Here is a 26,362-nt window from a genome sequence, read left to right as displayed (position 1 = left end):
TGATACTATGTATGTGTTTAACTGTTAGAGTATATATTTGTGTTTGTAACAGTAGCTAAAACTAGAGTTATCTGGTTTGAATCCACAGTGAGCGTTGCCAAGGAGACCGGGCAGGCTAGCTCAGGAGAGTGAGAAGTGGGAGGAGCCAAGCAGGATAAGTGATGTGCGTCTTTGGAAAAGAGTGAGGCTTGAAATGCCTGGGAGAGAGGTGTGTGTGAGCAGCTGGAGGTTTTTCAGTCTAGAAGGGCTGAAGAGAGAAACCTGGCCAGTTTCTTTAGTCAAGGAAGACTAAAGGAAGCTTGTTAGGATCCCTAGTCAAGGAAGGACTAGAGATCAGAGATTAGATAAAGGAAAGATCAAATTGGAAGGCTATTCATAGTAGGAAACGTTGTTCACTAAAGAGCTTCACCTCAGTAAAAGTTAGCCACGAGCTGTGTTATTTGGAAGAGTGGACTGTATTACAAACCAAGTGATATTCAAAGTTCTATAAGTTATTTAACAGCCTGCAACCATACGCTTTGTACACAATAAACTTGTTATCCTTTGTTGAAGACCGTCTCATCTCAATTAATCTGCGTCTGTAAAGCCAGATCTCATCGGTGGTACCTCAAATACCTCACTTTGGTGGCAGTTACCTTAATTTACAAATAATAATTGGCCTCCTCTATAATATATTCTTATACACAGTTGAGGCCTGAGATTAATTCCCTCCATAATCATCCACACCTGTACAATTGGTTCGCGCATAACAGTACAGGGTGCTTCTCTGAAAGGCCGATCCCCAGCCTCGATAAGCCTAAGGACATTAAAACTCCATAATCCACTCCAGAATGCATTGTCTCCCTTCATGATGATGTTTTTATTGTACTTATATCTTAATATATAATGAGGATGCATTGTGCTGTTTTGTATATTACTGTATATGAATACATGTTGTGAACCGGCCTGAGTCCCTCCTTGGAGGTGAGAAGACCGGTATATAAAACTTCTAAATAAATAAAAATAAATAATTATCTCTGTCTCGCCAGGGTAAAGAACTCTTTAAAGAGTCTGATTGGTCTCTGCCTCCTAAATTCCAGCTCTATAACAACATAAGAGCCAGGATTAAATGTGTGAAAGAAGACCTTGGAGAAGATGGTGCTCCAGACACAGGTCCATCATCACCAGAATGAGGGTTTGTGTAGACTACATCAGAATATATTCCTTTTTCTCAAGTATGTTTGAGTTAATCCAGAAGAACGAGGTTCAGCTCTAACTTTAGTTCAACCAGGAGGTTCAATGGGGACGTGGAGCTGGTTGCTGTCCCAAAGCATGACCAGATGTTGGGGAGATAAAGCAGAAGGATATGGTCTTGACCCTTGGAGGAAGTTTCAGGTCATGTCAACATACTAGTTCCTTCTCCACCTGAAAACCCACACAATTTCCTGAGAGGATTCCTAAACGCAGGCATGATTTATGTAATCGCAATGGTTTCAGATCCAAGCGCCTCCTTTGTGGTTTTCCTGTGTTATTATAGGCATGCATCATGTCTCCAGTTGCAACACATCTCTCCAAGCCATGCAGATATTTGCTACCCATGGTTCTTGTCTATATACACACACAAACACATAATATGCATGTGTGTATGTGACTGTGGTGCCCACTTCCACAAATAGCTTTAACCCACAGTGCTGAGGAGACATCAAATGACATTTCAGGTTATAGCGAGAGCCATTAACATATCTCCCAACCCCTGCCAATCTCCTCCCCAAACATCATACTGCCCAGCACCCAAGGAATGCATTCATTCGGGGACAATTTCATCCTAATTATACGTGTTTCCTCCACCACAGACATCCCAGTGTTCCTGACTCTCACCATTGGTGTGGAATTTGCGTGATCCCGCCCACTGTCTCTCCCTTAACCCTTACCCACTCTTTTCAATTCTGTCTGCACAACAAACAGAGCAGAAATAAGCAGCAAACATGTTTCCTCCACCACAGACATCACGGTGTTCCCTACTCTCTCCATTGGTGTGGAATTTGCATGATCCCACCTACTGCCTCTCACTTAATACTTTCCTACTGTTTTCTACTCTGTCTGCACAACAAACAGAACAGAAATAAGCAGCAAACATGTTTCCTCCACCACAGACATCCAAGTGTTCCTTACTCTCACCATTGCTGTGGAATTTACATGATCCCACCCACTGTGTCTCCCTTAAACTTTTCCTACTCTTTTCAATTCTGTCTGCACAACAAACAGAGCAGAAATAATCAGCAAACATGTGTCCTCCACCACATATATCCCAGTGTTCCTTACTCTCACCATTGGTGTGGAATTTGCATGATCTCATCCACTGCTCTCTCTTAATCCTTTCCTACTTTTTTCAATTTTGTCTGCACAACAAACAGAGCAGAAATAATCAGCAAACATGTGTCCTCCACCACATATATCCCAGTGTTCCTTACTCTCACCATTGGTGTGGAATTTGCATGATCTCATCCACTGCTCTCTCTTAATCCTTTCCTACTTTTTTCAATTTTGTCTGCACAACAAAGAGAGCAGAAATAATCAGCAAACATGTTTCCTCCATCACAGACATCCCGGTGTTCCTTACTCTCACCATTGGTGTGGAATTTGCATGATCCCAGCCACTGCCTCTCTCTTAATGCTTTCATTCGGGGACCATTTCATACTAGATTTTATGAGTTTCTTCCACCACAGATATCCCAGTGTTCCCTACTCTCACCATTAGTGTAGAATTTGTATGATCCCACCCACTGCCTCTCTCTTAATCCTTTAGTACTCTTTTCAATTTTGTCTGCACAGTAAACAGAGCAGAAATACTCAGCAAACGTGTTTCCTCCACCACAGACATCACGGTGTTCCCTACTCTCTCCATTGGTGTGGAATTTGCATGATCCCACCTACTGCCTCTCACTGAATACTTTTCTACTGTTTTCTACTCTGTCTGCACAACAAACAGGGCAGAAATAATCAGCAAATATGTTTCCTCCACCACTGACATCCCGGTGTTCCTTACTCTCACCATTGGTGTGGAATTTGCATGATCCCATCCACTGCCTCTCTCTTAATCCTTTCCTACTTTTTCAATTCTGTGAACACAACAAACAGAGCAGAAATAATCAGCAAACGTGTTTCCTCCACCACAGACATCCCGGTGTTCCTTACTCTCTCCATTGGTGTGGAAGTTGCATGATCCCACCCACTGCATCTCCCTTAACCCTTTTCTACTTTTTTCAATTCTGTCTGCACAAAAAACGGAGCAGAAATAAACAGCAAACATGTTTCCTCCACCACAGATATCCCAGTGTTCCTTACTCTCACCATTGGTGTGGAATTTTCATGATCCCATCCACTGCCTTTCTCTTAATGCTTTCATTCGGGGACAATTTCATCCTAATTATATGTTTTTCTCCACCACAGACATCCCAGTGTTCCTTACTCTCACCATTGGTGTGAAATTTGCATGACCCCACCCACTGCCTCTCTCTTAATCCTTTCCTACTCTTTTCAATTCTGTCTGCACAACAAACAGAGCAGAACTAATCAGCAAACATGTTTCCTCCACCACAGACATCCCGGTGTTCCTTACTCTCACCATTGGTGTGGAATTTGCATGATCCCATCCACTGCCTCTCTCTTAATCCTTTCCTACTCTTTCCAATTCTGTCTGCACAACAAACAGAGCAAAAATAATCAGCAAATGTGTTTCCTCCACCACAGACATCTCAGTGTTTCTTACTCTCTCCATTGGTGTGGAATTTTCATGATCCCATCCACTGCCTCTCTCTTAATACTTCCCTACTCTTTTCTACTCTGTCTGCACAACAAACAAAGCAGAAATAATCAGCAAGCGTGTTTTCTCTGCCACAGACATCCCAGTGTTCCTTACTCTCTCCATTGGTGTGGAATTTACATCATCCCGCCTACTGCCTCTCACTTAATACTTCCCTACTCTTTTCTACTCTGTCTGCACATCAAACAGAGCAGAACTGAGCAGTAACTTAACATACTGGAGGAATTTGAAGGATTGACTCCACATGATGGAAGTTATAGTTCACCCTGCATCAAGTCAGAGCACTGTGACCCCCACTGACAATGGATTTGGACCACATTTGGCACACAGAACCCCCATGACTAAAGAAAAATCCTGGAGAGGTTTAGGGGGAATTCACCTTGTGTTATAGCCATTGTAGGTACTGGGATTTATAGTTCACCTGCAATCAAAGTACACTCTGGACACCACCAATGATGTCCCTGGATCTAACTTAGCACAAAGAACCATCATGACCAACAGAAAATAATGGAGGGCTTTGGGAGGAACTGACCTTCATTTCTGGAAGTTGTAGTTCTCTTACATCCAGAGATACTGTGACCACCACGGATGATGGATCTGGACCACACTTGGCACACAAAACCTCTATGACCAACTGAACCTACTAGAGGGATTTGACGAGACTGATCCACCATGGTGGGAATTGTAGTTTACCCAAATTCACCTTGATTTGGGGGAGATATAGTTCTCTTACATCCAGAGACACTGTGACCACCACTGATGATGGATCTGGACCAAACTTGGCACACAGAACCTCTATGACCAACTGAACCTACTGGAGGGATTTGAGGGGAGTGATCCACCATGGTGGGAATTGTAGTTTACCCAAATTCACCTTGATTTGGGGGAGATATAGTTCTCTTACATCCAGAGACACTGTGACCACCACTGATGATGGATCTGGACCAAACTTGTCACACAGAACCTCTATGACCAACTCAACCTACTGGAGGGATTTGAGGGGAATGATCCACCATGGTGGGAATTGTAGTTTACCCAAATTCACCTTGATTTGGGCGACATGTAGTTCACTTACATCCAGAGAGCACTGTGAATCCAAACACCAATGGATCTGGACCAAACTTAGCACCCATACCTGATAAACTGAAATTTGACTACTGGAGGGATTTGGGAGGACCTGACCTTACTTTCTGGGAGTTGTAGTTCACCCACAACCAGGGAAAATGTGACCTCCACCGATGATGGACCTGGACCAGACTTGGCACACAGAACCGCCATGACGGACTCAACCTACTGGAGGGATTTGAGGGGACTGACCCACCATGGTGGAAGTTGTAGTTTATCCTGTAACCAGAGATGACACTGAACTCCACCAATAATGTATCTCGAGGAAACTTGTTGAACATAACAAACTTTAAGTACTGATGGAGTTTCAGGGGGTTAATCTATCATGATGGGAGTTGTAGTTCACCCACAACCTTATGCATTTTGTAAAATGAGTTGTAGTTTATCCTATTGCCAGAGATCACACTGAACTCCACCAATGATGTATCTTGAGGAAACTTGTTGAACATGACAAACTTTAAGTACTGATGGAGTTTCAAGGGGTTAATCTATCATGATGGGAGGTGTAGTTCACCCACAATCTTATGCATTTTGTAAAATGAGTTGTAGTTTATCCTATTGCCAGAGATAACACCTAACTCCACCAACGATGTATCTTGAGGAAACTTGTTGAACATGAAAAACTTTAAGTACTGATGGAGTTTCAGGGGGTTAACCTGTCATGATGTGAGTTGTAGTTCACCCACAACCTTATGCATTTTGTAAAATTAAAAAATGACTTTTTCAAATAATAATAATAATAATAATAATATTAATAATAATAATAATAATATTCAAATATAATATAATATCTAATAATAATAATAAATAGTACTGATGGATTTTTAGGGGGTTAACTTGTCATGATGGGAGTTGTAGTTCACCCACAACCTTATGCATTTTGTAAAATTAAAAAATGACTTTTTCAATAATAAGATATAATATAATATCTAATAATAATAATAATAATAATAATAATAATAATAAATATACTGATGGAGTTTCAGGGGGTTAACCTGTCATGATGGGAGTTGTAGTTCACCCACAACCTTATGCATTTTGTAAAATTAAAAAATGACTTTTTCAAATAATAATAATAATAATAATAATATTAATAATAATAATAATAATATTCAAATATAATATAATATCTAATAATAATAATAAATAGTACTGATGGATTTTTAGGGGGTTAACTTGTCATGATGGGAGTTGTAGTTCACCCACAACCTTATGCATTTTGTAAAATTAAAAAATGACTTTTTCAATAATAAGATATAATATAATATCTAATAATAATAATAATAATAATAATAATAATAAATATACTGATGGAGTTTCAGGGGGTTAACCTGTCATGATGGGAGTTGTAGTTCACCCACAACCTTATGCATTTTGTAAAATAAAAAAATGACTTTTTCAAATAACAAGATATAATATAATATAATATCTAATAATAATAATAATAATAATAATAATAATAAATAGTACTGATGGAGTTTCAGGGGGTTAAGTTGTCGTGATGGGAGTTGTAGTTCACCCACAACCTTATGCATTTTGTAAAATTAAAAAAATGACTTTTTCAAATAATTATATATAATATAATATCTAATAATAATAATAATAATAATAATAATAATAATAATAATAATAAATAGTATTGATGGAGTTTCAGGGGGTTAATCTGTCATGATGGGAGTTGTAGTTCACCCACAACCTTATGCATTTTGTAAAATTAAAAAAATGACTTTTTCAAATAATCATATATAATATAATATCTAATAATAATAATAATAATAATAATAATAATAAATATACTGATGGAGTTTCAGGGGGTTAACCTGTCATGATGGGAGTTGTAGTTCACCCACAACCTTATGCATTTTGTAAAATTAAAAAATGACTTTTTCAAATAATAATAATAATAATAATAATATTCAAATATAATATAATATCTAATAATAATAATAATAAATAGCACTGATGGAGTTTCAAGGGGTTAACTTGTCATGATGGGAGTTGTAGTTCACCCACAACCTTATGCATTTTGTAAAATTAAAAAAATGACTTTTTCAAATAATCATATATAATATAATATCTAATAATAATAATAATAATAATAATAATAAATATACTGATGGAGTTTCAGGGGGTTAACTTGTCATGATGGGAGTTGTAGTTCACCCACAACCTTATGCATTTTGTAAAATTAAAAAAATGACTTTTTCAAATAATAATAATAATAATAATAATAATATATAATATAATATCTAATAATAATAATAATAATAATAATAATAATAATAATAATAATAAATAGTACTAGTGGAGTTTCAGGGGGTTAACTTGTCATTATGGGAGTTGTAGTTCACCCACAACCTTATGCATTTTGTAAAATTAAAAAAATGACTTTTTCAAATAATCATATATAATATAATATCTAATAATAATAATAATAATAATAATAATAATAAATAGTACTGATGGAGTTTCAGGGGGTTAACTTGTCATGATGGGAGTTGTAGTTCACCCACAACCTTATGCATTTTGCAAAATTAAAAAAATGACTTTTTCAAATAATAAGATATAATATAATATCTAATAATAATAATAATAATAATAAATATACTGATGGAGTTTCAGGGGATTAACTTGTCATGATGGGAGTTGTAGTTCACCCACAACCTTATGCATTTTGTAAAATTAAAAAATGACTTTTTTCAAATAATAAGATATAATAATATTATTATTAATAATAATAATAATAATAATAATAATAATAATATTCAAATATAATATAATATCTAATAATAATAATAAATAGTACTGATAGATTTTTAGGGGGTTAACTTGTCACGATGGGAGTTGTAGTTCACCCACAACCTTATGCATTTTGTAAAATTAAAAAATGACTTTTTCAAATAATAATAATAATAATAATAATAATAATCAAATATAATATAATATCTAATAATAATAATAATAATAATAATAAATAGTACTGATGGAGTTTCAGGGGATTAACCTGTCATGATGGGAGTTGTAGTTCACCCACAAGCTTATGCATTTTGTAAAATTAAAAAATGACTTTTTTCAAATAATAAGATATAATATAATATCTAATAATAATAATAATAATAATAAATAGTACTGATGGAGTTTCAGGGGATTAACTTGTCATGATGGGAGTTGTAGTTCACCCACAACCTTATGCATTTTGCAAAATTAAAAAAATGACTTTTTCAAATAATAAGATATAATATAATATCTAATAATAATAATAATAATAATAAATAGTACTGATGGAGTTTCACGGGATTAACTTGTCATGATGGGAGTTGTAGTTCACCCACAACCTTATGCATTTTGTAAAATTAAAAAATGACTTTTTTCAAATAATAAGATATAATAATATTATTATTAATAATAATAATAATAATAATAATAATAATAATATTCAAATATAATATAATATCTAATAATAATAATAAATAGTACTGATAGATTTTTAGGGGGTTAACTTGTCACGATGGGAGTTGTAGTTCACCCACAACCTTATGCATTTTGTAAAATTAAAAAATGACTTTTTCAAATAATAATAATAATAATAATAATAATAATCAAATATAATATAATATCTAATAATAATAATAATAATAATAATAAATAGTACTGATGGAGTTTCAGGGGATTAACCTGTCATGATGGGAGTTGTAGTTCACCCACAAGCTTATGCATTTTGTAAAATTAAAAAATGACTTTTTTCAAATAATAAGATATAATATAATATCTAATAATAATAATAATAATAATAAATAGTACTGATGGAGTTTCAGGGGATTAACTTGTCATGATGGGAGTTGTAGTTCACCCACAACCTTATGCATTTTGCAAAATTAAAAAAATGACTTTTTCAAATAATAAGATATAATATAATATCTAATAATAATAATAATAATAATAAATAGTACTGATGGAGTTTCACGGGATTAACTTGTCATGATGGGAGTTGTAGTTCACCCACAACCTTATGCATTTTGTAAAATTAAAAAATGACTTTTTCAAATAATAAGATATAATAATATTAATAATAATAATAATAATAATAATAATATTCAAATATAATATAATATCTAATAATAATAATAATGAATAGTACTGATGGATTTTTAGGGGGTTAACTTGTCATGATGGGAGTTGTAGTTCACCCACAACTTTATGCATTTTGTAAAATTAAAAAAATGACTTTTTCAAATAATAAGATATAATATAATATCTAATAATAATAATAATAATAATAAGTACTGATGGAGTTTCAGGGGGTTAAGTTCTCGTGATGGGAGTTGTAGTTCACCCACAACCTTATGCATTTTGTAAAATTAAAAAATGACTTTTTCAAATAATAAGATATAATATAATATAATATAATATTTAAAATTAAAAAATGACTTCTCAAATAATAAGATATAATATAATAATAATAATAATAATAATAAATATACTGATGGAGTTTCAGAGGGTTAACCTGTCATGATGGGAGTTGTAGTTCACCCACAACCTTATGCATTTTGTAAAATTAAAAAATGACTTTTTCAAATAATAATAATAATAATAATAATAATAATAATATTCAAATAGAATATAATATCTAATAATAATAATAATAAATAGCACTGATGGAGTTTCAGGGGGTTAACCTGTCATGATGGGAGTTGTAGTTCACCCACAACCTTATGCATTTTGTAATCTAAATATTTACTTTTTCATTCCCATTTGGGGCTGTTGAGAGTTGGTGTTCTCCGTTGAGAAGTCCAGAAGACGGATTCAGAGTGTATCTACATCACGAAATAAATGCAATTCGGCACCCCTATAACAGCCATAGTTCAAGGTTTTGGAATGATGGATGCTTTAATTTTGCGAGATATTTATCCATCTCTGCCAAAGAGTGCTGAGACCTCAGCAACCTAAAACTCCCAGAACAAGCTTCCACGATCGAGTCTCCAAAAAAGGGAAACGACTGGCTAGAAGGGGAGTCCTTAGTTGTACTTGTAATTCGGCCACTTGGAAATTTCGGCGCGGATGGGCTCTCCCGGCGAAACAATATCGCTGACGTCGCTGTGCGCCATGATGAGATATTCCTCCGACAAGTAGCCAATCTTCACCGAAAAGTCAAGCAGACATTTCAGGGATTTCCACGCCGCTTGGTTGGGAAGCTTGTCTGTGGAATCAAAAGTCAATACACGACAGTTACAACAGTTATTATTCCAAGTATTATTTCAGTGGGTTAAACCGCCGAGCTGCTGAACTTGCTGACCGAAAGGTCGGTGGTTTGAATCCGGGGAGTGGGGTGAGCTCCCGCTGTTAGCCCCAGCTTCTGCCAACCTAGCAGTTTGAAATCATGCAAATGGGAGTAGTAAAAACAATAACAATAACAATAATAATAATAATAATAATAATAATAATCTTTATTTATACCCTGCCACCATATCCCAAATCTGCTGACCAAAAGGTCGGTGGTTTGAATCCGGGGAACGGAGTGAGCTCCCACTGTTAGCCCCAGCTTCTGCCAACCTAGCAGTTTGAAATCATGCAAATGGGAGTAGTAATAACAACAACAACAACAACAACAACAACAACAATAATAATAATAATAATCTTTATTTATACCCTGCCACCATATCCCAAATCTGCTGACCAAAAGGTCGGTGGTTTGAATCCAGGGAGCGGAGTGAGCTCCCACTGTTAGCCCCAGCTTCTGCCAACCTAGCAGTTCGAAATCATGCAAAAGGGAGTAGTAATAACAACAACAACAACAATAATAATAATAATAATAATAATAATAATAATAATCTTTATGTATACCCTGCCACCATATCCCAAATCTGCTGACCAAAAGGTCAATGGCTTGAATCCGGGGAGCGAAGTGAGCTCCCACAGTTAGCCCCAGCTTCTGCCAACCTAGCAGTTCGAAATCATGCAAATGGGAGTAATAATAACAACAACAAAAACAACAACAACAACAATAATAATAATAATAATCTTTATTTATACCCTGCCACCATATCCCAAATCTGCTGACCAAAAGGTCAATGACTTGAATCCGGGGAGCGAAGTGAGCTCCCACTGTTAGCCCCAGCTTCTGCCAACCTAGCAGTTTGAAATCATGCAAATGGGAGTAGTAATAACAATAATAATAATAATAATAATAATAGTAATAGTAATAATAATCTTTATTTATACCCTGCCACCATATCCCAAATCTGCTGACCAAAAGGTCAATGGTTTGAATCTGGGGAGCGGAGTGAGCTCCCACTGTTAGCCCCAGCTTCTGCCAACCTAGCAGTTCGAAATCATGCAAATGGGAGTAATAATAATAATAATAATAATAATCTTTATTTATACCCTGCCACCATATCCCAAATCTGCTGACCAAAAGATCAGTGGTTTGAATCCGGGGAGCGGAGTGAGCTCCCACTGTTCGCCCCAGCTTCTGCCAACCTAGCAGTTCGAAATCATGCAAATGGGAGTAGTAGTAGTAGTAGTAGTAGTAGTAGTAATAATAATAATAATAATCTTTATTTATACCCTGCCACCATATCCCAAATCTGCTGACGAAAAGGTCAATGGCTTGAATCCGGGGAGCGGAGTGAGCTCCCGCTGTTAGCCCCAGCTTCTGCCAACCTAGCAGTTTGAAATCATGCAAATGGGAGTAGTAATAATAATAATAATAATAATAATAATAATCTTTATTTATACCCTGCCACCATATCCAAATCTGCTGACGAAAAGGTCAATGGCTTGAATCTGGGGAGCGGAGTGAGCTCCCACTGTTAGCCCCAGCTTCTGCCAACCTAGCAGTTCGAAATCATGCAAATGGGAGTAGTAGTAGTAGTAATAATAATAATAATAATAATCTTTATTTATACCCTGCCACCATATCCCAAATCTTTTCAATTCTGTCTGCACAACAGAGCAGAAATAATCAGCAAACGTGTTTCCTCTGCCACAGACATCCCAGTGTTCCTTACTCTCTCCATTGGTGTGAAATTTGCATGGTCCCACCTACTGCCTCTCACTTAATACTTTCCTACTCAACAAACAGAGCAGCAACTTAACATACTAGAGGAGTTTGGGGGATCGACTCCAAATGCTAGAAGTTGTAGTTCACTCTGCATCAAGTCAGAGCACTGTAACTCCCCACTGCCAATGGACCTGGACTACATTTGGCACAAAGAATCCCCATGACCAAAGAAAAATCCTGGAGAGGTTTAGGGGCAATTCACCTTGATTTATAGCCATTGTAAGTACTGGGATTTATAGTTCACCTATATCTTGAACAAATCTTGAACAAATCAAGAACTTTGGTCCAAAAGCAAGGCACTGGCTGCTAGAGCTGTGGAACAACTGCACTGCATCCTGTCAGATCCCCAAAATCTGGAGGAAAGCAAGAGTCATCGCCATCGTGAAGCCAGGCAAAGACCGTAATGACCCAAAAAGCTACAGACCAATCTCCCTGTTGTGCCACCTCTACAAAGTTCTGGAGAGACTTATTTTGCATAGAATTACGGAAAATATAGACCCCTGTCTGATCCCACAGCAAGCTGGCTTCAGAAAAGGCAAAAGCTGCACATCGCAAGTGCTGAACCTGACTCATCACATAGAAGATGGCGTTGACCACGACTGTTGTGAATTGCACCTAAGATTTTGTGGGCTTCCCAAGATGTCAAATACATTCTGAGTTTAAGGCTTATCACCTTTGAGAGTTCATTTAACATTCAGACTAAAACTCTGAGAGGAAGGACCATCTAACCAAGTTAGGGTCCATCAATCACAGATGGTGGTGTTTTGTTCCATAGGGTGAAGGACATACCTGTGAAGGTCCCTATGAAAGCAATGCCAAGGGAGATGTCGTTGTAGCCATAGGTGTGGGCACCTTCGCTGCGCCACCCACGTCCTTCATAAACATAACCATCCTCACCGATCAGGAAGCTGGAAAAGAACAAAGGAATGAACAAATGAACAAACAAAGGAAGGAACGAAGAAACAAAGGAACAAAATTTTCATTGTTGATAATACTTTAATCCTATAGTCCAAGAGCAAAGAACCTTCTACAACCTAGTGGCTGAATCCTATAAAAGGATGGAGGATTAATTTTGGTAAATAAAAATCCCCCCCAAAACTCTGAACACCAGTCCTGGAAGTTTGGGGCTAAACTCCCACCAATGTGGCTTCTGGTAATCGAAAGCCAAAAATCAAAAAGCTGTAATAGAAAGCTTTTTTCCTGGCTGAAAAACCCTTTTTGAAAGCGCACTAGCACCCACCAACCTAGAAGCACTGTTAAGCCTTTGGCTTACTTGAGGTATCTTGTGAAAGAATGTGATGGTATTAGCCCTCAGGCTAGTGTTACTGAGGTACCCTTTAAAGATAGTTCTTTAAAACATTCGCTGCCACCATAAACGTTTGTTTTCTGCTTAAAGCTGCTTTTGCACCTTTAAGCACAGAGGCACACTTGAGGCAGATGTAATGAACAATACATCAAAGAAGTTTATTTAAAAGAACCGGAACAATTCAGGAATAAAGCTTGGCTGTTTCAGAGTATTGTCTTAAAAGCGTGTGGTTACATGAAGCAGTTCAGATTTAGTTACACAGAATCACTTCACTCTCCCTCCACACCAGAATACTGACAGGATAGTTTCTCTGACAGTAATTCCTAAATGCCACCACACAGGCAGTCCTTGACTTTTGGGATCTGCCTCTCCACTCCCCAGCTATCTTCCCTAAATAGCTGTATTCTTCACACTAGCTATTCCCGCTAGCAAACTGGCCAATCTCAGGCCTTTCTCTCTAACCCTCTACACCACTTCAAACTCCTAACACCCTCTCCCTTCGACACCCAGGTTCAATCTCCTGACAGGGTTTTTAAAACCTTTCCTTAAAGACATTTATTTTCTTTTTCCAAGTTAGGCTCCGGCCACTCTAATTCAGCCAATCATCATCTTCCCTCATTTCTCTCCAAAGCTGCTCTCTCTCTAAACACGCCCCTTTCAGGAAATGAGTAACTAAAATGGATTTCCCCAGCACCCTTTCCAAGATGGCTGCCAAACCTCTTGGGCCTACTTTTTCCTAGGCTTCTCTTAGCCTATCTGGTAGGGAATTCACTACACCTCCCAACCAAGGTTCAGCACATATCTCTTCCAAAGTTGAGGACAAAACCTTAATGAGATCCAGTTATCTCATCAAATACTGGCCACCAGCCAACTTTGATGTCAACCAGGTCAACACAGAGGAGGCCATGAGAACTCAAAGTCTTTAGGCATCGTCTTACTTGTAAGCAATGTCACACCATCGCTTGATGCGCTGGTGATAGTCCTGGGCATTTCTGGTCTCCCGGCTGCATTCTTCACGGGTGGTGCAGGTTGTGCCCGCAGTATGGCTGATGACAACGTATTCTGGGAGAACACCATGCAAAGGTGCAGAACAGTTGGCCGGCTTGGCTCCCCACTTGGATGGTGTGATGAGTTGGAAACATGCCGTGGCTGTGAGGAATAAACAGCAAAACTATATGGTCCCTTGGCTTCAACATTCAGCCTCCATCTTCTTATCTTCTGCATCTAGAGACTACCATGGGTCAACCAATTGGGTTTTGATCAGAACTTTGAAAGAACCACCAAAGGTGCTGAACCTCTTCCAAAACATTTGAACTACAACTCAAAGCAAATTAAATAGATTGGCCAACTTTGAGGATGGGTTTCAGCCCATGGATTGAGTCTTCAAAGTTCATCCACCTCCACCAAAGTGGGAGCCAAGAGGTCCATGGACTCTCCATATCTAACCATGGTTTCTCCCCACTGGAAGCCCTTTCTTCCTTTTAGTGATTTTGACTAGTTACCTTCTGACAGCACACACAACACGAACAGAAGAATCTCCGCCTTGACCATCTTCTTCGTATTGATGTCCAACCCAAAGAGCTCAAAAACAACCTGGAGGAAATGAAGTATCTGCAGAATGAAATAGGTTCAATCATTATTTTTTCCTCTCTAGGAATCTGTAGGTCCTTCAGGGCAACACTATGGTTATGTTTAGAGTCATGCTGAAGGACCCAGAGTTTCCTAGAGAGAAGATATCTCTAAGAATCTCTAGGGCCTCCAGAGTGATTCCATCAGAAATTGACCATAGAACTGGGCTCCAGAGTAGTTCCATCAGATATTGACCGTAGAACTGGCCTGCAGAGTGGTTCCATTAGACATTAAGCATAGAACTGGCCTCCAGAATGATTCCATCAGATATTGACCATAGAACTGGCCTCCAGAGTGGTTCCATCAGATATTGACCATAGAACTAGCCCCCAGAGTGGTTCCATCAGACATTGACCATAGAACTGGCCTCCAGAATGATTCCGTCAGACATTGACCATAGAACTGGCCTCCAGAGCGATTCCATCAAATATTGACCATAGGACAGGCCTCCAGAGTGGTTTCATCAGACATTAACCATAGAACTGGCCTCCAGAATGATTCCATCAGACATTGACCATAAAACTGGCCTCCAGAGTGATTCCATCAGACATTGACCATAGAACTGGCCTCCAGAGTGGTTCCATCAGATATTGACCATAGAACTGGCCTCCAGAGTGGTTCCATCAGACATTGACCATAGAACTGGTCTCCAGAGTGGTTCCATCAGACATTGACCATAGAACTGGCCTCCAGAGTGGTTCTATCAGACATTGACCATAGAACTGGCCTCCAGAGTGGTTCCATCAGACATTGACCATAGAACTGGCCTCCAGAGTGGTTCTATCAGACATTAACCATAGAACTGGCCTCCAGAGTGGTCCCATCAGATATTGACCATAGAACTGGCCTCCAGAGTTGTTCTGTCAGACATTGACCATAGAACTGGCCTCCAGAATGATTCCATCAGACATTGGCCATAGAACTGGCCTCCAGAGTGATTCCATCAGACATTGACCATAGAACTGGCCATCAGAGTGATTCCATCAGATATTGACCATAGAACTGGCCTACAGAGTGGTTCCATCAGACATTGACCATAGAGTTGTCCTGGAAATTCCTAAAGATATCTTGTCTCTAGGAATCTCCACCACAATTTTATGATGGAGGTCAACAACAATATTAACATGGAGGACATAGACATTATTGGAAAGGTTTTCCATCAAGTTGAAAAATAGCTCCACTTGAATTCATGTTTTTTCCACTTTCACAAGGGCCTTGTGTCCCAACCTCAATGAAATTGATGGGCTTACTGGTTAGTAGAATAAGAAAAAATATGTAGGAGGGACAACCCATAGATGTCATATTTGCTGCCCCCTTGAGGGTAAGATTGGATCTACTGGGCTGGAGTTAAGGAATGATTCATTTCAGTGGAACATATGAACAGTAAGAGCTGTGTGGCAATGGGTGCAACTATATACAAATGTGCTACTTATGGAATATGCGGTTTGTAGTGGTTTGGCCACATCATGAGGAGACAGCAAAGCCTAGAGAAGACAATTATGCTGAGGAAAGTGGAAGGCAAAAGGAAGAGGGGACGACCAAGGGCAAGATGGATGGATGGCATCCTTGAAGGGACTGGACTGACCTTGAAGGAGCTGGGGGTGGTGACGGCCGACAGGGAGCTCTGGCGTGGGCTGGTCCATGAGGTCACAAAGAGTCGGAGACAACTGAACGAATGAACAACAAGTGGTTTGAGCATTGGACCATAACTGAAGTCCAGGGATGAGTCCTCACTTGGCCATGGAGTCACACGTTCTCCACAACAGAAAGCCCATTCTGGGTCTCCGTAAGACATGAAGATTCATGGCAACAATGGAGATACTTTTCATGTCTCCATAAGACATGAAGATACACAACATTGGAGATAATTCTTGGTGAGAACACTCCAATGGCTTTACCTGCTCATCAACAGAATTCCAAGAACTTCTACAAATCCCCAAATCTTTAAGGACCATAGGAGTCAAAGAGCTAGGTGAATTCGCTTCTGAAGTAGGACATCTTTTGGATCATGGATCACCACACATAGCTTGGTGTCCAGAAGCCTAACCCAGCATGACCAATGCTAGAATGCTAGCAGATGATGGGATGTGTAGTTGGAAGAATCTAGGTGGTCCCCTGCACTGACCACTCCCCAATAAGACATAGTTTTGGAACCTACCTCTTCCGCTTTGTCTAAGCCCAGGTTCTTGCTCTTCCTAAGAGCTCTAGCTTTCTCATCCCATTCCTTTTAAAGGCAGGTGGTGGAGTATAGGGAAAACCGGGATGTCACAACAAATCCAAACACAGTGATGAGTGTCAATGCCATTGAGGGCGTGACCAGGAGACTGTAACAACGAAACTCTCACCTCTGATGTGGAGGTGTGATCGACAGTGTCAGAGAGAAATGGGAGGAGCTTTCTCTAGAGTATCAGCCCTCCACATTTGCCTGGATTAGGGGCATAGGGCCCCCATGAAGGTGAAAATGCTAGTTTTTTAACCCAAGAGAACACCTTCTTAGGAATGTCTAGGGCTTTCAACAAAACTATGGTGAACATCTTATGGAAATCAAGAACAGAATCCCATTGGAGGACCTAGAGATTCCTAGAGATATGGTCTCCCTAGAAATGCCTAGGTCCTCCAGCATAGAGTCCATCTTGGAGGACCTAGAGATCCCATTTCAATCAAATGGTATACCTGCATCATGTGGTGAAGGTCTCAGGTTCAGGTTCCAGGTGTCTCCAGCTCCAATGGGAGAGTCATCAGCAGCAGCTACAAATCAGATTGGCAACGGCAGGTTAGATCCATTTTCACTTAATGTGAACACTTCTCCTATACTCCAACCATCACCCAAGTTAACCATAGACATCAGAAGAGCTTCAAGATCGAGAACAAGCCATGAGAAACCTACACACATGGATAGATACCTACACAAAACTTCCAACCCTCACCCAAGTCAACAAAGAAGCACAATCAAAGCCCTGGTAGACCATGCAAAAAGGAATCTGTGAGGCCCACCTTCTCCAAGGTGAACGGAACCACCTCAACTGAGCTCTGGAGGTCAATGGAAACTCCACCATAGACATCAGAAGAGCTTCAAGATCGAGAACAAGCCATGAGAAACCTACACACACGGATAGATACCTACACAAAAAATCCAACCCTCACCCAAGTCAACAAAGAAGCGCAATCAAAGCCCTAGGAGACCATGCAACCACAATCTATGAAGCTTACTTCCTCCAGGGTGAACAGAACCACCTCAACTAAGCTCTGGAGGCCAATGGAGACCACACCATAGACATCAGAAGAGCTTCAAGATCGAGAACAAGCCACGAGAAACCTACACACACAGATGGATACCTACACAAAAACTCCAACCCTCACCCAAGTCAACAAAGAAGCACAATCAAAGCCCTGGGAGACGATGCAACAAGCATCTGTGAAGCCCACCTTCTCCAAGATGAACGGAACTACCTCAACTGAGTTCTGGAGGCCAATGGAGACTCCACCACAGACATCAGAAGAGCTCCAAGACCAAGAAGAAGCCACGAGAGGCAAGACAAAGACCCACCAGAAGAAAAGTGTTCTTGCCATACATCAAGGGAACCACTGACCACACAGGGAAACCGATGAAGAACCACAACCTACAAACTATCTGCAGACCCAACACATAAGGATGTAGTTTCTTAGCAAATTGTCCCATATTTTGCCATGAAAGCATTCCCTGTTCATGCCACAAGGGAGCAGCAATGCCACAAATGAGTTTTCCTTACTTAGAAGGAAAAGGAGGCCGAGAGGAAGAGGAACATTTCCTTTACAATGACTTTATGGATCTGCTCTGGGATTAAGTCCATACTTTAAAAGAACTATCCAAGGTGTTGGATCTCACCTCCCCAAATAGGACCAGAACCTAGAGTCTCAAATTCAGACTAAAACTCAATGCTACTCTTCGCTTCATGCCATAGTACCGTGGGGATTGTAGTTTAGTGAAGCACCATCCTCCTTTAGCAGAGAAAATGAAAGTCATGGAAAAACTACATCTCCCAGGCTTCCATAACATTGAGCCACCACAGTTAAAGCTGTGCTCATTCTCCAACGTAGATGCATCCTTATTGTAACTCCTCCATATCCATAATCCATGTTGTAACTCCTTCATATCCTCCATATCCTCAGGTTATAGCAAGTGCCATGAACATGTCCAAGAGCCCTGTAAATGTCCTCCACAAACTCCATACTGCTCACCACCCAAGGAATGCTTTCATTCGGGGACCATTTCATCCTAGATTTTAGGTGTTTCTTCCACCACAGGCATCCTAGTATTCCTGACTCACTCTCCATTGGTGTGGAATTTGCATGATCCTGCCCACTGCCTCTCCCTTAACCCTTTCCTACTCTTTTCAATTTTGTATGCATAACAAACAGAGCAGAAATAATCAGCAAATGTGTTTCCTCCACCACAGACATCCCAGTGTTTCTGACTCTTTCCATTGGTGTGGAATTTGCATGATCCTGCCCACTGCCTCTCCCTTAACCCTTTCCTACTCTTTTCAATTTTGTCTGCACAACAAACAGAGCAGAAATAATCAGCAAATGTGTTTCCTCCACCACCGACATCCCAGTGTTCCTTACTCTCTCCATTGGTGTGAAATTTCCATGTTTCCACCTACTGCTCCTCACTTAATCCTTTCCTACTCTTTTCTACTCCATCTGAACAACAAACATCACAGAAATAATCAGCACTACCGACATCCCAGTGTTCCTTACTCTCTCAATTGATGTGGAATTTGCATGTTCCTGCCCACGGCCTCTCCCTTAACCCTTTCCTACTCTTTTCAATTTTTTCTGCATAACAAACAGAGCAGAAATAATCAGCAAATGTGTTTCCTCCACCACAGACATCCCAGTGTTCCTGACTCACTCTCCATTGGTGTTGAATTTGCATGATCCTGCCCACTGCCTCTCCCTTAATCCTTTCCTACTCTTTTCAATTCTATTTGCACAATAAACATCACAGAAATAATCAGCAAATGTGTTTCCTCCACCACAGACATCCCAGTGTTCCTTACTCTCTCCATTGGTGTGGAATTTGCATGATCCTGCCCACTGCCTCTCCCTTAACCCTTTCCTACTCTTTTCAATTTTGTCTGCATAACAAACAGAGCAGAAAAACTTAGCAAACGTGTTTCCTCCACCACCGACATCCCAGTGTTCCTTACTCTCTCCATTGGTGTGGAATTTCCATGATCCCACCTACTGCCCCTCACTTAACCCTTTCCTACTCTTTTCTACTCCATCTGCACAACAAACAGAGCAAAACTAATCAGCAACTAAATATACTGGAGGAGTTTGGGGAATTGACTCCACACTGAACTCCACCAATGATGTATCTAGAGGAAACTTGTTGAACCTAACAAACTTTAAGTACTGATGGAGTTTCAGGGGGTTAACCTGTCATGATGGGAGTTGTAGTTCACCCACAACCTCATGCATTTTGTAAAATTAAAAAATGACTTTTTCAAATAATATAATATAATATAATATAATATAATATAATATAATATAATATAATATCTAATAATAATGATAATGATAATGATAATAGTAGTAGTAGTAGTAGTAGTAGTAGTGGTAATAATCTGTAATTGCAATTGCCTATGACAATGTCTTTGGCCAGTCCGTCAACTCCTAATCTTGAATTATTTTTCAAGGCAAGGCATGTCCGTTTTGGACGACCTCCGTTTGACAACCCAATTGACAGCATCGGTTCTCACTGCCTGAATCCTTCTCCTTTTTTCCTTGTTTCAACCCATTTGAGGAATGTTGCCCCACTTGATGGAAAAAGAGAAGAAGGCAAGTCTTGTTGAAACTGGTGGTTTCAAGCTTCCGCCACTGGGGCAGCCCCGGGTTGAGGAAACGGATCAAAGACGCTGCCCAGCCCACCAAAAACAAAGTCGTAAGGAAGCCACGACTTGACAAAGACAGAGGAGAAGGAGGAATTAGAGGTCTATCCACTTCCCACGTCCCTGAAGCCTCTCAATACACAGTAGAATTAGTTCAGATTGACGCCACTTTAACTGCCATGGCTCAGGTTATAGCGAGCGCCATGAACATATAGCCCAACGTTTATCACCTGGGGGTCGGGACCCCTGGGGGGGTCGTGAGGGGGTGTCAGAGGGGTCGCCAAAGACCATCAGAAAACACAGTATTTTCTGTTGGTTGTGGGAGTTCTGTGTGGAAAGTTTGGCCCAATTCTATCGTTGGTGGGGTTCGGAATGCTCTTTGATTTTAGGTGAACTATAAATCCCAGCAACTACAACTCCCCAATGTCAAGGTCTATTTTCCCCAAACACCTGCTCTCAAGCCAGGCATTGTCCCCCATTCTGTATCTTTGCATTTCATTTTTTTCTGCCTAAGTGGAGTATCTTGCATTTGTCCCTGTTGAACTTCATTTTGTTAGCTTTGGCCCATCATCTCTCTAATCAAGATCATTTTGAATCCTGTTCCTGTCTTCTGGAGTATTGGCTATCCTTCCCAATTTGGTGTCTTCTGCAAACTTGATGATCCTGCCTTCTAACCTTTCATCTAAGTCATGAATCAAGATCCTGAACAGAATTGGGCCCAGGACGGAGACCTGATGATGGCACTCCACTCGTCACTTCTTTCCAGGATGAAGAGGAAGCCTTGGGGAGAATCACCCTCTGGGTTCGTCCGCTTAACCAATTCCAGATCCACCTCACCGTAGTTTTGCCTCTCCCACATTGGACTGGTTTCCTTGCCAGAAGGTCATGGGGACCTTGTCAAAGAAGGCCTTTCTGAAATCCAGATATGCTACATCCACGGCGTTCCTTGCATCTACCCGGCTTGTAGATGCGGGGAATGCAGTGGACGTAGCGTACCTGGATTTCAGTAAGGCCTATTCTTTTCCTAATTAAGTTTGCAGAAAACACCAAATTGGAAGGGAGAGCCAAGACTCCAGAGGACAGGAGCAGAATTCAAAACAATCTTGACAGATTGGAGAGATGAATGGCCAAAACTAACAAAATGAAGTTCAACAGGGACAAATGCAAGAGACTCCACTATGGCAAGAAAAATGAAATTCAAAGATACAGAATGGGTGACGCCTGGCTCAAGAGCAGTACATGTGAAAAAGATCTTGGAGTCCTCGTGGACAACAAGTTAAACATGAGCCAACAATGTGATGCGGCGGCAAAAAAAGCCAATGGGATTTTGGCCTGCATCAAGAGGAGCATAGTGTCTAGATCTAGGGAAGTCATGCTTCCCATGCTCTATTCTGCTTTGGTTAGACCACACCTGGAATATTGTGTCCAATTCTGGGCACCACAATTCAAGAGAGATGTTGACAAGCTGGAATGTGTCCAGAGGGCAACTAAAATGATCAAAGTCTGGAGAACAAGCCCTATGAGGACTGGCTTAAGGAGCTGAGCATTTTTAGCCTGAAGAAGAGAAGGATAAGAGGAGATATGATAGCCAGGTATAAATATGTGCCCAGCCCACCGGTTTTCTGCTTCCCTGGAGACTAGGACACGAAACAATGGCTTCAAACTACAAGAGAGGAGATTCCATCTGAACATGAGGAAGAACTTCCTGACTGTGAGAGCCGTTCAGCAGTGGAACTCTCTGCCCCGGAGTGTGGTGGAGGCTCCTTCTTTGGAAGCTTTTAAGCAGAGGCTGGATGGCCATCTGTCAGGGGTGATTTGAATGCAATATTCCTGCTTCTTGGCAGATTGGGGTTCGACTGGATGGCCCATGAGGTCTCTTCCAACTCTTTGATTCTATGATAGCCAAGATACCCACTGCTTAAGACTAATGGGAATTGCAGTTGAAGAACATCTGAAAGGACTGACCCAGAGAAGAGGAAAGGAGGGCAGACTGACCTTCGCATCATGACAGAGACTGGGATGGAGAATAATATCTGAGGATTCCAAGGCGATGGAGCAGGAAGGTGGAGACAGTGTGGCTCTAGCAAGACAGTGATGTCTGGAAAGTCAAGCAAAGGACTCTCGGGCAGATTGAAGTCACTCTTCAGCCCTAACTAGTTCAGCATGTTTTGTTCGCCAAAGGGAGAAAAATAACACTTTCTACCTCCCGAGATGAACGTTGGAGGGGTTTGAAATCCAAAAATCCGAGATGAATGAGATGAAAAAGACAAGGAATAAAACATCAACATGCGTAATCTAAGAATCAAAGAACAATACATGAGCTTGAGTTGATGGTAAAATCCCCAAGACTTAAAGCAAAACTTGACCAGGACATGGCTTGAAGCCATGTATGGAGCAGGAAGGTGGAGATAGTGTGGCTCTAGCAAGACAGTGATGTCCGGAAAGTCAAGCAAAGGACTCTCGGGCAGATTGAAGTCACTCTTCAGCCCTAACTAATTCAGCGTGTTTTGTTCGCCAAAGGGAGAAAAATAACACTTTCTACCTCCCGAGATGAACGTTGGAGGGGTTTGAAATCAAAAAATCCGAGATGAACGTTGGAGAGGTTTGATAATCCAAAAGACAAGGAATAAAACATCAACATGAGTAATCTAAGAATCAAAGAACAATACATGAGCTTGAGTTGATGGTAAAATCCCCAAGACTTAAAGCAAAACTTGACCAGGACATGGCTTGAAGCCAGAACCAAGGCAAGAGTTCCTTGCTCTATCTGCTCTGCTGCTTGATCTGAAAACCAAAAGCTATTCAGAATCATAGAATCGTAGAGTTGGAAGAAACCTCATGGGCCATCCAGTCCAACCCCCTGCCAAGAAGCAGGAAAATTGCTTCTCGGAGAAGATGTAGCTTGTGGAACACATTATTTTGAGGGGCCTCCAAAGCCACCAATGCTTACCTAACTTTGGCCAAGAAAACCCCAAACCATCTCAAGAATACGGAAGACTTGATGTCCTGAGTCCCAACCACCCCCTTTCAAAAGCCATATTTCTGTTGATTCCTTCAACAGGAAGTGACATTATTCCGCTTCTGGAATGGAAAATTTCCCCCCAAATATTCACTATGACACATTCACTGATTTGGTTACTTGTGGGTTTGATTAGTATGTTGTCTCTAAGAATCACTGGGTCCTCCAGCACAATTCTATGGTCAACTTCCACCAATGATTGACCGTATATTTGTATTGGAGGACCAAGAAATGCATAAAGGGAATACTTCTCTGGGTCCTCCAGCATGATGCTACAGTTGACTTCCACCAGTACTTGACCAGTAAGTCATATTTTTGGAAATGGAGATTCCTCTCTGAGTATGTGTAGACCACGAGTCTATGGTCAACATCCACCAGAAGCCAGAAAAAAGGAAGAGCCCATTCTAGTTGGACAGACTCAATCTAGGAAGCTATGGACCCAAGTTTGGAAGACCTAAGCAAGGAGGTTGAGGATGGGTTGACTTGGAGGTCTTTCATTCATGGAGTCACCATACACCAAAGTTGACTTGAAGACACTTAAGAACAATAGCAAACATCTAGTATGAATTATGAGCTCCACACAATATTTCAAGAACACCAGGGGGTTCTGGGGAATTGTAGTCCAAACAAGTACCTTTAGCAAGCACTGAAAGGAAGTTCTGGAGAAATCTCTCACTGTTCCTCACACCAGCATCCAATTCTTTCTGCCTGTGAATGAGAATGGGTCACTTTGACAGTCCATCTGCACATACCCGAATAGGGAGAGTACTTCAACATGCTTGAAAGTCCAGGTAATTTCCAGCAGGACCATCTGGAATAACAGGTTCTCCTCCACAATCATGCTGGAGGTGAGAAAATATTGATCTTCAGGTGACCCTAGTTAAACGGACTTCTCCCTAAGCTATGATCAAAACCTTTACCACCTTGGCTCTTTGTTCCAGAAAAGACCAATAAAGATAGACAACATCAGCTTTTAAGCTTAGGGAAAGTTGAGCAACTCATTTCGCAAGAGGTGAACAAGAGGTTAGATCTCCAGGTGGTGCTTCTCCTCAAGCTCCTGGCAATGTTTCAAAGTTTCTTGGCTTCAGGTTGTTGTAGGTTTTTCGGGCTATATGGCCACATTCTTGGCTTCCCCAGTCAACATTACATAGTCAAGAAATGGCAGGCCACTAAGAAAGCATCATGGGCCTTCACCATCCCCATGTTGGCTATGGCCAACAATCACTGGGCTCCACAAGAATATTTCTCCAGTTCAGCAGTAATGAATTAATGATATAAAAAGGGTGAAAAGTAACATTAAACATAGGACAGTTTATGGTGGACCACCTAAACCAAGGTTGAAAGACTTATGGCCCTCCAGATATTGACCAATTTCAGCTCCCAGTTACAAGCTGGGTAGATGCGGGGAATGCTGTGGATGGAGCGTACCTGGATCTCAGGAAGGCCTTCTTTGACAAGGTCCCCCATGACCTTCTGGCAAGGAAAGTAGTCCAATGTGGGCGAAGCCAAACTACGGTGAGGTGGATCTGTAATTGGTTAAATGGACGAACCCAGAGGGTGATTCTCCCCAAGACTTCCTCTTCATCCTGGAAAGAAGTGCCATCCGGAGGGTTCCATCCTGGGCCCGGTCCTGATCAGGATCTTCAATCATGACTTAGATGAAGGGTGAGAAGGCAGGATCATCAAGTTTGCAGACGGGACCAAATTGGGAAGGAGAGCCAAGACTCCAGAGGAAAGGAGTAGGATTCAAACGATCTTGACAGATTAGATAGATGAATGGCCAAAACTAACAAAATGAAGTTCAACAGGGACAAATGCAAGAGACTCCACTTTGGCAGGAAAAACAAAATGCAAAGATACAGAATGGGGGACAATGCCTGGCTCGTGAGCAGGACGTGTGGAAAAGATCTTGGAGTCCTCGTGGACAACAAGTTAAACATGAGCCAACAATGTGATGTGGCGGCAAAAAAAGCCAATGGGATGTTGGCCTGCATCAAGAGGAGCCTAGTGTCTAGATCTAGGGAAATCATGCTCCCCATGCTCTATTCCGCTTTGGTTAGACCACTTTACCTGGAATATTGTGTCCAATTCTGGGCACCACAATTCAAGAGAGATATTGACAAGCTGGAATGTGTCCAGAGGAGGGCAACTAAAATGATCAAGGGTCTGGAGAACAAGCCCTATGAGGAGTGGCTTAAGGAGCTGAGCATGTTTAGCCTGAAGAAGAGAAGAGTGAGAGGAGATATGATAGCCATATATAAAGATGTGAGAGGAAGCCACAGGGAGGAGGAGGGAGCAAGCTTGTTTTCTGCTTCCCTGGAGACTAGGACGTGGAACAATGGCTTCAAACTACAAGAGAGGAGATTCCATCTGAACATGAGGAAGAACTTCCTGACTGTGAGAGCCGTTCAGCAGTGGAACTCTCTGCCCCGGAGTGTGGTGGAGGCTCCTTCTTTGGAGGCTTTTAAACAGAGGCTGGGTGGCCATCTGTGGGGGGTGATTTGAATGCAATATTCCTGCTTCTTGGCAGAATGGGGTTGGACTG

General features: G+C 40.6%; 1 protein-coding gene across 1 annotated transcript; it reads right to left on the bottom strand.

Moving 5' to 3' along the window:
- Positions 1 to 9,779: 9,779 nt before the first annotated feature.
- Positions 9,780 to 17,213, bottom strand: LOC132764500 (peptidoglycan recognition protein 3-like). The gene is made up of 5 exons (XM_067472630.1): positions 17,081 to 17,213; positions 14,796 to 14,904; positions 14,232 to 14,442; positions 12,777 to 12,895; positions 9,780 to 10,124 (listed from the first exon to the last, which is right to left on the bottom strand). Exons 2-5 carry the CDS (start codon positions 14,842 to 14,844, stop codon positions 9,943 to 9,945), a joined length of 561 nt encoding a protein of 186 aa, XP_067328731.1. The 5' UTR covers positions 14,845 to 14,904; positions 17,081 to 17,213; the 3' UTR covers positions 9,780 to 9,942.
- Positions 17,214 to 26,362: the final 9,149 nt, after the last annotated feature.

The sequence above is a fragment of the Anolis sagrei genome, chromosome 12 (assembly GCF_037176765.1).
Source record: "Anolis sagrei isolate rAnoSag1 chromosome 12, rAnoSag1.mat, whole genome shotgun sequence".
Classification (NCBI taxonomy): Eukaryota; Metazoa; Chordata; class Lepidosauria; order Squamata; family Dactyloidae; genus Anolis; species Anolis sagrei.
Note: the sequence above shows the minus strand (reverse complement) of the source record. Positions and strands in the feature narration are given on the sequence as shown.